Source organism: Pterocles gutturalis, unplaced genomic scaffold (assembly GCF_000699245.1).
Source record: "Pterocles gutturalis isolate BGI_N339 unplaced genomic scaffold, ASM69924v1 scaffold5900, whole genome shotgun sequence".
In the NCBI taxonomy this organism is placed as follows: Eukaryota; Metazoa; Chordata; class Aves; order Pterocliformes; family Pteroclidae; genus Pterocles; species Pterocles gutturalis.
In genome coordinates this window covers 37,002-49,325 of record NW_010143239.1, presented here as the reverse complement: position 1 = coordinate 49,325, position 12,324 = coordinate 37,002, and the positions used below count along the sequence as shown (strand labels likewise).

General features: G+C 41.4%; 1 protein-coding gene across 1 annotated transcript; it reads left to right on the top strand.

The window, feature by feature from the left end:
- Positions 1-2,248: 2,248 nt before the first annotated feature.
- SLC35A1 (solute carrier family 35 (CMP-sialic acid transporter), member A1) lies at positions 2,249-12,135 on the top strand. Its single transcript, XM_010084646.1, has 7 exons — positions 2,249-2,422; positions 5,178-5,337; positions 5,720-5,872; positions 6,679-6,745; positions 9,584-9,760; positions 10,162-10,296; positions 11,619-12,135. The coding sequence occupies exons 1-7, from the start codon at positions 2,286-2,288 to the stop codon at positions 11,747-11,749; spliced, it is 960 nt and encodes a 319-aa protein (XP_010082948.1). The 5' UTR covers positions 2,249-2,285; the 3' UTR covers positions 11,750-12,135.
- Positions 12,136-12,324: the final 189 nt, after the last annotated feature.

Here is a 12,324-nt window from a genome sequence, read left to right as displayed (position 1 = left end):
CGGCTTCTGGCTTCTCTGGGCCCTTTCGCTGGAAATCGTTTCGCTCGAGTGGGATTTACTGAAGCCAGCGAGAGAAACCCTGGGAGAAAAAACCAAAAGCTTATTTCAGCTTTCAGCTCTTTTGTTTTTTTTAAGCTGGTATAAGTTCAGGTTTATCAGCAAAAGAGATGTTTTCCTTCTGCCCCCAGTGCTGCAGACGTGAGCCAGGCTGGAGAAGTGTTCAGGCTGAAAACTAACTGCATATAGCTTCTAACATAACACCAGGACTGGACTGTCTGGTATTGTTACTGGATTCATTATCATGTCCTGCTGCATTTGGTTTACCCAAGTTTGCAAACGGTTGCTAAATCGGGGTATTTATTTATTTTTTTAAGGGTAGTTAATATAGACAAGCATTAAGTTTAGCTTTAGTTTGGTAGTGCATGGACTTAAAATCTTAATGTGTAAAAACACATTGTTCATGATATTTAAGTGCTGCCAGAAATGATATTAGGAAATACATTTTTGTGAAACTGGACTGGATTAATTTTACTTCCTGGTTGTTATGCCCTTGGATTCCCCCTGCCCTGTCCTCCCTGCAATCCAAACTTAATTTAAAAATGGATTACAGCTTGTAAATCTCTTTTAAGCATTGTTAGTCCAAAAATTAATTGGCTCTACCTTTTAGAAGTGGTTACTGACGTGGGTGAGATTTTTATCTGTAAGGAAGCAGCTAATTTAAATGATTGCAGCAGCAGGAGGTATTAACTGTACTTTGCAGAAATGTTATGCAATAGAAGACATCACTGGCTTGAAAGAAAAATGAACCAAAACATCAGCTGCACTGGATTCAGCAATTCATTCTCATATTAAGTGAACAAAGTTATTACAAATCTGCCCGGAGCTTATCTCTTAGCTCATTCTCTAATCATAGAATCATAGAATGGTTTGGGTTGGAAGCGACCTTAAAGATGATCAAGTTCCAACCCCCCTGCCATGGGCAGGGACACCCTCCACTAGCCCAGGTTGCCCAAAGCCTCATCCAGCCTGGCCTTGAACCCCTCCAGGGATGGGGCATCCACAGCTTCTCTGGGCAACCTGGGCCACTGCCTCACCACCCTCTCGGTAGAGGAACATAAACTTATACCAATAAAAGTACATTTCTCTAGGATATTCAGAACACAGTAGATAATGGCCTGAAAGATGCTGCTGAATGACCCGCATCCACCCATCAGATGCCATACATAACAAATAATAATTCAGCAGTTTAAAAAATGGTTTTGTAGATGCCTCACACTTGCCGATGTGTCATGTTGTAGGTCACGCCTTCATGTGGAGAAGTCCTGTTTGCAGTCATGCGCTGTTCCCTTCGGTGATACGGAGGCAGTCTTGGCCCTTCTCTGAAATGGGAGGGAGCTGTTGTGGTCTGGCCGTCTCCACACGATGAGACTGCCAGGCCTTAGAGGAGGGTGGCTGTGTGAAAACCTGTCTTTCTCGGGTGCACACGGAACAGGCTAACTCCCAAGCTGCGCAGGACAGTAGTTGGTCCAGGGCAAAGCTGTTACAAGAATTGCTGCTTTCGTAGGACTATAGAGGGGACAGCACGGATGGTACATAGTCCGTATATGGTTTAATGTACCTGGATACTCGTAAACTTTGTGTTTTCTACAGTGAATAACTTTTCAAGAAAGCCCTTTGTGTGAAGTCCCATCATCATGCTGAGCAAATCTCTCTTCTCTTACGGAGTTAGGTGGAAAATAAGGCTGAAGGAAATGCTGCCTGATTTATTAAAGTTTGCTAGATTGAGTCCCTTCTTTGCTGATCCTGGACTTTTCCTCTCTCTTTGCTTTTCCCGGTCTGCCAGTGCCCTTTGTGTCAGACTACAGTATACTATGTGGAGAGGATCAGCTGCTGCTGAATCTGATCCAGCTAAAGAGCAGGAAAGCACAGACTTTTCGATTGCTGTCAGATAAATATTAGTCCCTGATTAGTTTTTCTATAACAAACCATGAAGGCAGGAGGACATCTTATTTTCAAACACCTGGTGTTTCTATACAATCTTCCTTGAGAAGAGTCCTTAAAATTTAACTTAAGAGTTTTTATCAGAAGTGTTTCACAACATTGTAATTATTGTATGCTGCCACAGTAGTATTTGGTACAGTGCTGAAACACCCTGCTTCAGTTCTTAAATTAAAATGAAGGGCATACTGGGTCATCATCTTTGGGGTTTGTTTGGTTTTTTTAATGTTTGGGTTTTTTTTCCAGAAAATGTCAGCTTACTGTTCAAGTTGTACTGCCTCACAGTGATGACCCTGGTTGCTGCAACGTACACAGTCGCATTGCGGTACACACGGACAGTGGAGACAGAACTGTACTTTTCAACGACAGCTGTGTGCATCACTGAAGTTATCAAGTTGTTCTTGAGCGTGGGCATCTTGGCTAAGTAAGTGTTGGAGTGCTAATCAGTATTTTGAAAACGAATCCCAGCTTCTAACCTCAGATTCTTAGATACCGAAGTCCAGATACATTTGAGAACTGGATAGTCATGCTGTGGAAGAGTAATTTTAGAGCGGGTTAGAGCTTGTGAGTCCTCCTCAACTGAAACTGCTTTGTAAACACCACAGTGCTCAGGTGTGTCCTTTCTGCATGTTTTCTATTTTTGTATTGCTTTGGAAGGGGTTCAAAATGTAGTTGAGTATAATGAGCAGAATTGACCAATTTCGTAGTAATCTCCCATTTTGCATCATTTATGAGTGTGCTGAACAGCATAAATTCCAGCATAGTTTCCTTCAGTGTCTCCTTTACAGCTTCCTCCAGTTCTGAAGTCCTAACCAGTTTGTCTCGCCCAAGGCAAGATGCCTTTGTAGTTCGATAACCAGTTAGAAGATCAAATACAGTCTGTTTTTTCTGTACTGCGGGATACATTTGGGTGGGTACCTTTTTCTTTTTGAAACAGCCACCCTTGGTTACTGCAGTATACAGGATCCTGGAGTATGATTCTCGCATTGTTCTGTCTGAAGAATTTGTTTTCTTACCCCAGGCTTTTGCTGTGTTTACTTTTAAGGTTTCTCCTGGAAGGCACATTGAATGGATGAATGCCAAAAGATTGTCTTTTAAAAGAGGAGTTTATGATAGATTAAGCTGTGTTAATTGTTTACTCAACTGTACTCTCAACTTGTCATATTTATTTAAAGTCTAGTTCCCCATTTGGTAATTGCATTGTCTACATTCTTAGATGGTATATAATTTCTTAGCAACAGATGAAGAAAAGTAGAGCTGATTTGTAAACTAGTTTAAACTTCAGCTTTTCTAACAAATGCATCTGATCTGTATCTGTGCTAATTATATTTTATTTATATTTTATTTGCAGTTAGACATTTGAGATAGAAGCACTTTAGTCCAGCTGTTCTTGGATATTACCAGGAACTCTTGTTTTCTTGTGGCTCTTATCTCTTATAATGCTGGGCAATATAATAAATACATTGAGGAATAAGGAAACAGACAATTTTGCCTGTGATGTCAATGACTCATAACATTTGAGACAGTTCTGTATCTAGTGCAATCAGCCATGGTGAGCTGTAGCATGAATTCTTCCCCTTCCTTGTATTGCAAACTTTGCTTTAAGTGCTGCTTGTCTACAGATTGTCATGTCAGTGGTTGTCCCTTGTGGCCAGGCATGTCTTGCAAAAGACACCTCTGTGACACGCTCGGTGTCACCAAGTCTGTCCCAAGTAAAATATCCCCTTAGGTTAGGAAAGAGCTTCACATATGACCTCACTTGTACAACAGGAGTGTGGGAAACCATACTCTGTTTGGTAACTGCCCCTGCGCTCTGTGTTATGGGAAAATGACAAAAATAATCCCTTGCAGCTGCCTGTAAAAAGACTGCTCTCACACTCCCCAAAAAAAAAAAAAGAGAAAAGGAGGTATATGCTTGGTGCCAGGCAGGGAGAAAGGCAAGGGAGGAGAGAAACGTGGATGGAAGGATCATGACAGGATAGAGTCCATAAGTCTTTGGAGAGGAAAAGTTTAAGAATCTGGAGCAGAGAGTCAGGGAATGGAAAACATGCAGGAACAAGGTGGTTTATGAAGGAGCCTGGGGCATAGAAAGATTGCTAATTTTGGTAACTGCTAATAAGAGTTTGGGGTAGGTAGATAACGTACATTTGTGAAAAATAAATAAGTTGGGATGTGGGTGAAATGTGGGGAGTTGGGCTCCTGGAGCGCTGAGGAGGATGTGAGCCATTTGTTCCTCTGTGTGTGTAATGGAAGCAAAAGGAGTGTGAAATTCAAGAGCAATACAGGTTGCAAGTCAAGAGGCCTGTGGGAGGGCAGAGGAATGATTTTGGCTGTTGGTATTTGTCAGTGGCCAAGCGAGAGAAGAACGGAAAGGGGGAATGCAGGACTTGGGGAGAGCTGGGAAGGGAACTGGAGGACTTGAGTAGTAGCAACAAGCGAGCAAGAAATGTCAGATTGATGTAGCAGCTAGGAAGAACTAGCAATGCAGAGGTCAGCTTTAATGAGGAGCAATCCGCAGGAGAGGACAGCAGCAAGAAGCAACACGTTCTTCCCCATTGCCTGCTCTTTTGCGTGCTGTAATTACATGAAGGAGACATGTGAAGATGCAAGGTGACAGGAGCCACCACACGCCCTGCCAGACCTCTTCACGTGCGTGCTGGTGCCGGTCCAGCATTTCCTGCAGCACAAGCGAGAAGAGGAGCCCAGGGCTGCCTGAGGAGTGGGAGGTGTTTCCAGCTCAGTAGTGTGCAAGGCCGCAATCTTTTTTTCGGCTGTACTGTGAGGCCCAGTTTAAAGGAGATCTGGAAAATCATGGGTATTTGACATCACACACAAATATTAATAACGAAAAAAAAGGAGGGGGGGACCGACAGCCTTCTGTCCCATCGCTTGTATACTTAGTGACTTACTCCACTGCTTACAGTGTTCATGGTTGTTGTTTATTTCACATTAATGCATCTAACCTCCTGATTCTAGAATGTCTTCTTCACCTTCAGGGGTTTCTACTTGTTGATAACCTCTACTGTTTTTTCCCAGTTCATTTTTCTTTAATGAGCAGAAGGTACAACTGATTGTTGAGAACAAATTTTCAGCCTTCCCAAAGGATTCACTGATTTGATTTCTGTTTTCAAATATCAGTTTAGGAGACCCCTCAGTTATATTAATATTTTATTTTGCAGAGAAACTGGAAGTCTGGCAAGGCTAATAACATCTTTACAAGAAAATGTGTTTGGAAGTCCTACAGAATTGCTAAAATTAAGTGTTCCATCTTTGGTGTATGCTCTCCAAAACAATATGGCATTTGTGGCTCTTAGCAACTTGGACGCGGCAGTCTACCAGGTAATACACGTTTTTGTCAGTAACTGATCTGTAAATACATTTCTCTTTTACTGTGTCATGAGGCATGTGTGCTGGGTACCTGTCTGCCTAGCACACAGTGCCCTCTTTAGCCTCAGTGTTAAAAGCCAAGTGATGCTTTGTTGTGTTCAGAGCATTACACTCTGTTGCAGTGCTCTGGTTTTCTGAGCTAACCCACTCACCGCTGGAGTCACTTCAAATTCATGTTGTTGTAATTGGTGATGGACAAAAACCTAAGGATCTGTAGGAATTCAATGAATATAAAATTTTATTTGTAGTTCTGTAGTTGAATTCTCTTTTATTTTCTTGTTTTGGAGGAGCTGATAAAACCATGTCCTCTGTGCTATATTCCCATCTCCTTTAGGTGACATACCAGCTGAAGATCCCTTGTACAGCTTTATGTACAGTCCTAATGCTAAACCGTACCCTTAGTAAGTTGCAGTGGTTCTCTGTCTTCATGCTGTGTGGTGGTGTTACCCTTGTGCAGTGGAAGCCCGCTCAGGCTACAAAAGTACAGGTAAGAGTTCATGTTTTGCCACTTCACAACAAAGAATAAACTGCCTTATGTTTTGTATTTCACTTCACAGCAGCTGGGATCAAGGTAAGGTCTCTTACACAGCAGTATCCGTTTCCTATTTCCAGCCGCTTCGCCTACGACATAAACACTAGTTTGATCATTCACTTTCCCATTTATTGCATACCAGTTTGGGCAGGCTTGTGGTATTGCTCCACTCTCACTTGTTGGAAAGGCAACTGATTGCTACAATTAGTATAAATTACCACAGTCATCATCATCAGTCTAATGCACCATCGTAGCAGTAGCTGAGTAATATATTGTTGCCAGCAGTTGGCCCTGGTATCCTTGTAATCGTTGGCACAGAGAACTTGGAATCGAAACACTTGGCAGAATTAGGAGTGAAGCTCCAATGCCTTGTGGGTGTGGGTATGTCATTTAAACACACCCTTCTGAGACACTGACCTAATCCCATTCTAGGAAGAAACAAGAGTCTTTTGTTTCTTAGGGCTCAGCTGCTGGTCAGTGGCATTAGTGGGGAAGGCAGGTCACGCAGCTGGGAAGACTGGCCACAGCCAAGCAGACGGTGCCTCTGAGCACTGCAAGGATTGGTAAGAGTACACGCAGAAAATGAAACATCACACAACTACACCGAGCTGATCTGAAGGACAGCTCTAGCTAAGCAAGGACACTTTATAATGTAATGAAATGCTGATAATTTTGCTGTACTTAACGAAGTAGCTCTGGAATTGGTTATTGTGAATTACTGAAGTGATGCCTTCTTTTTCAAATAATGGTTGATGTTGCAGGTGGAGCAGAATCCATGGCTGGGGTTTGGAGCGATTGCTGTTGCTGTATTGTGTTCAGGATTTGCAGGTATAGTATTACTTCTGTACGCAGGTCACATCAAAAGGACTGGAGAACTCATGATGTTTAAAACAGAACATTCAACAATAGTTAACTGTCTTTGTTGATCAGAAGATAAAAAAGGACTTTATCCCCTCTGCCTGTAATGACCAGTAATTATGACAGATTCATGACACGATTACTCCAGTTGCCAAGCAATGACTAGGAGCACGTACTATTGGTTTTACGTGATGCAACTTAGCAGGCTGGTTTGCAAGTGGATGCGTCTTTCGGATGCTTAGAATAATACTCTAGGGAACATCCATAATGGCTCGCACAGTACAATTGATTAATGTATGTCAGTCTTAGGAAGGTGGCTTTACAGTGGATAGATATACTAAATGCTTGAATTTTTTTTTTGTAAGGGGGACCGAGCTCCTAACTCAGTTCTTGCACTAGCTCAGCCCTGAAATACACAGGTGGTAAATCTAACTGAGATGCAGAGGGAGCATGAGTAAGGCAGAGAGGAAGATGAGTAGCAGGAAGCCTAGATTAACTGTGTGAAGGATTTTTTTGTTTGGTTTGGTTTTGTTCTACAACCAGCGTTTCCCCTCAGAGTAGTTTTTCTCTGGCTTCTGCAGAAAGAGACCAGAACTTGAACACAAGTGAGCTGGTGCTGAGAAATAAGGAAACGCAAATTACTACTTGATCTGAAATTTGGTGCACAGGGACATATTTCCCTGGCTGTAAACTGGATTCTTCCCTTTCCCTCTTTAAGAAAACAAGGTATTATCACCCACCTCTAGTACCATACAATCCTGCAAGAATAATCTTGTGCTATGTGTACACGCTCATTGCTCATGGGAAATATTCTGGTTGGTAGGGGAGGAAAGGAGGAGGGTGTCGTTCTTGTTTGATGTATTTTCAGTGAAATGGGCACTTCGAAGCAGAAATACAAAATAAGACTGTGTAGAGCTCAATCAACTTTTCCTGGAGGGTTATAAATTTACTTATTTCAATAGATGCTCCCAAGCCATGAGACAAAATACAGCGTTCACAGTGAAGCCTTCAGAGTCTCCTAAAGCTAGAGAGCTCTCTAGCTTCCTCTTATGATGCAGGTACACAGCTGTGCTCCTGAAGGTCTGCAGATTCAGACCATTGAAAGGGCTGATGCAGGCAGCTCTAGAGGATTTAGACACATACAGTTTTCTTCTCATGCGAAAGGATTGCAGCTTGGGTGTTTCCTCATTGACAGCTGGAGCTTTGAGGCAGCTGGGAGGATGGAGTATTTAATCAGTGGAGCTCCTTGTGCCCTTGGGGCTTTACAGTTGAAAACATAAATCCTATTCAAACTCCTTTCCTCTTCTTCCTTCCCCCACCCACATGAAGAAGTTATTTTGGCATTAAACCTTCAGTTTCTGGACTGACCATGTTAAGTGTTTTATATTATTCTAGCAAAGTCAGAAAAGTCATGTGTTTTTGTCCCTCAGAGATGGAAAATAAGTGTTTTCTTCAAGCTGCTGATCCTGTGATAATTTCCAAGTATCTGCCAGCCCAACAACACCTATAAAAGCATTGGGCAAATAGATAATGGCAGATCCTTTGGGACTTCAAACAGTATTGAAGAGTTAGTTCTCCTAAACAGCACCCATTCTTTCCTCCATCTCGCCCAGTGGAGTGATTTTTATGCATTTTCAGAATCTGAAAGCATCATTTCATTGGTTTGCTTACTGTTTTCTTAGTTTATAATATTTACAGGTATGGTTCATACTCAAGCCAAATTTCCTGGTATATTGACTACATCTGGTTGTGCTCTGTGGGTCTTCTCAGCCTGCAGAAATCTTGGGATAGATTACTGTGGCTTCTTTTAAGCGCTGCAGTTGTGTCAGTTCCATATACTTTTCTCATATTGTATGAAGGATCTTGGTTGACATAAATCAGCAATGAACTTTGTCAGTAGGACTCGCACCAGAAGGTCACGGAAGGGGCTAAGAAGATCTGAGTCCTGCAAACTGCTGTCTGTTTTGAAATGCAGAGGACATTCCAGAGATGGGCAGAGTCCTGGTGTAGGAGCAGTGATGGCCTTGTCAAATGTCGCCCTTTTAGTGGTTCTACCTTCCAAGTAGAATAATGAAGAAGTATTTGGGGAATTTCAGTAATGCAGAGCATAAAAGTAATGCTCATCGGCATGGCACTGTGAACAAGAGCTTTAGATTAAAATGAATTCCATTTCCTCAAAACCAATCTGTAGTTTCAATTAGCAGGAGGCATAGGTTTTGATTTGTTCTTGTAATCCCCTGAAGCTGTGGTTTCAGAACATTGCCACTCGGTAAGTAAGCACAAGACTCCTGAGGAATTTTCAGTCTCAGTACTGAGGTAATATAGTCCCACCCACTCCTTTTATTTGTTATTATTATTATTTTGTACTGTTAAATACCTCGATGGAAGAAAAATCATTCTCCATCATACTGCAATACATAAATACTGTCCTGGGGGTAAAATACCAGGTGCCAAGGCGAAATGCTTTTTTTTCTGGTGTAGAATTGTACAGGAGAAGCTGTTGGAATCGGAAGCCTCCCAAATCCAACAGAAACGAGGAGTAGTTTCAGTTGTCAGTGAGGTTTGTTGTTAAAAGAACTGTAAATAGAATCTATTTTTTTATGTTATATATCCATTAAAATGATCCTGTCATGGAAGGTGCACGTTAGCAGGACGTGGTTTTCGGTGTTCTGCATTGGGAACTTCTGTGAAACATAACAGTCTGTAAGATGAGCCCAGTAGTCTTGTATGGCTTTAAAACACTATGAACCATGAATCGTTAAGGATTAAACTTCATTCATCTTACTGAAACTTTTTTTTTTTTTTTAGGAGTTTATTTTGAGAAGGTCTTAAAGAGTTCAGATACTTCTTTGTGGGTGAGGAATATTCAGATGTACTTATCTGGGATTGTGGTGACTTTATTTGGTGTGTACGTGTCAGACGGAGCCCAAGTTCTTGAGAAGGGGTTTTTCTATGGCTATACATACTACGTCTGGTTTGTCATCTGTAAGTATCTTGTGGTTTCAGGGTCTCGTTACATTATTTTGTTTTTTTTAACTGTAACTGATTGCATGAAGCTACAACCTCAGTCTGACCCACTGTTCTTTACTGTGTTTTGAGGGGGGGTTTTTTAAAGTATCATTATCTTGGAAACTATTCACTTGTTCAATCTGAAATTGTGGTGAAGGCGCAGTGTAAATGGCTGAGTAGTGAGTAGATCATCTTTAAATGAGTTGTTTCTGATCTGTTGGATGCCATGTAGACATCCCGTTTTGCTGAATGCTGTGTGAAGCCATCAGTTAGGATGACATAGCACCAACAAAGAGTACACTGGTGGGGTAAAATGCATCATTTCAAGAATAACCTACTGCACCTTTACTAATAGAAACATGTTATCTGCTTTCCAGTTCTCGCCAGCGTAGGTGGCCTCTACACTTCCATTGTTGTTAAATACACAGATAACATCATGAAAGGCTTTTCTGCAGCAGCAGCCATTGTTCTTTCTACGGTGGCATCAGTCATTCTCTTTGGCCTCCAGATAAGTAAGTGCCTTTTTGCCTTTGATTTGACCACACACCTTTCCTTCCTGGCTCGCAGGCTGTGCACAGTTCATATAAAAGCAATAATTTGTGCCTCCTTTGAATTTTTCTGGTATTAACTTAGTTTTCTCCAGGACTCTTACGCACTCCTCCCTGTTGCGTCACATGAGGTGCCTGATGATCCTGTGTTTACAAAGGCATTCACAGTTTGTTCTTTCAGAGGCATCCTGCAACCTCAAATGGAAAGGTTATTTCCAATTTAAACAGGTTATGAGTTTATACAGCTTTATCCATGAATCACTTGAGTCGTGAATTGCTCTCTGATGCAGTTCAGTGTGTGATACAGCTGTTTACCCCAGACTGCGGTTGATAAGTTATCATTTCTTGTTGGTTTTAGTACAGCCAGTGCCAAATTAATTCCTCAGCTTTTTCCGCGAGGGCTTTGCCACATCCCTGTGAAGTTATACCTGCTATTGCATTAACTCTTACCTTTCCTAGTTGCTGTGACAGCAGCTGGGGTCAGGACTGATGTGGTGAATAGTTTTGAGACGAAACAGCAGATTGCTTTGGGCTGTTCTGCAACTACAAAGGATTTTCTCCCTGATAATTCTGTGTCTGATATTGTATGCTGTAGCTCCAGATCAGTCCTTCACTGTTTAGTTTTGGGTATTTTTTTCACTTTCCTACCATAATCCAAAGACAGTATGGTGTGATGGTGGCAAAACTAGCTTTCTGATGTGGCATTTGTGAGACCAAACTTAAGGAAAGTTTGCATAAGGATAAAATAATCAGCGTTTGGCTGAAAAAGCGCACTGTAAAGCAAGTGATGAAAACTACAACTAGTTTAAAACTCACTTGGGCAGAATATTTTCTTGATGCTTGCCAAAAATCAAACCTCGACTGGCAATCTTTCTGTGAATTCCTCATTAATAGTGTTTCTTAACCCTGTCTAGAAGTGGAACAGTAAAGTGTGTTATCACAGATGCTTTATCCCATCCACCATGTCTGTATTGTTAAGTTATTGTAAAATGAGCCTGTCAGATGTCATCTGGAACTACAGGAGATGTCTCACACTTGCTTTTCTGACCATCACCGTGTTCTTGCTGATATGAGACTAATCGCATTGGTGTGGGGATTGTAAACGCTCAAGAGTTCTCAGAGGAGAATTCTAGATTCTGTTAATTATTAACAACTTGTTGTCCTATTTAGTTTTGAGTAACTTGAACACTGTCATTCAGGTATCACTGTAACGTATATAGCTGACTCTTCTGAAGGTTTCTTCTTACATGAAAGTGTTTGAATAAACTGGTTTTGTCTCCTTTCAGCTGTTACCTTCTCCCTGGGTGCTCTCCTGGTGTGTATTTCTATTTACCTCTATGGATTACCTCGACAAGACACCACAAAAATCCAGCCATCAGAGACTAAGAGCTCAAAAGAGAGACTTGCTGTTGTGTGATGCTGTCCATAAAAATGGACACACAGACAAGAGAAAAAAATGGACTTGAAAAATACCTGCATTTTTTTAAAATTAGCCTTAAGCTAGTCATGAAATGGTTCAAGTGGGTAGACTAAAAGCAGAAGTTGGTTCTGTTTTACATCTGAAGTTTCCAGTGGCTGACGCTCAGTTACAGCTGAGGAGCTGGATGGGTGTTTTACTGAAGGTATTCTTCATTCTCATCAGACACTGAAGAGTCCCATTTACAAGGAAAGCAGAATGAAGGAACTGAACACTCAATTGTATATAATGTATATAGTGGAGGGAAGTTGGTTCTTTGTGTATTTGATAAACTGTCTTGCCCTTTGAGGGCAGAAAATGCCCAAAAGCTTCATAAAAATACATTAAAAAGAGCAATTACTGCCAGCATTTTCTCTTAAACCAGTTAACCATTGCAGTTTGATTGATGACAGGAAAAGTTTCTCTTCTAGGTGATACATATGCAGAGGACTTCTCCAGTGTTTTTGAGACAAATTAATAGTATTTTTTTCCCTCCCTGACGCCACTCCACCAGGAGTAACCATGCTGCAAGCATT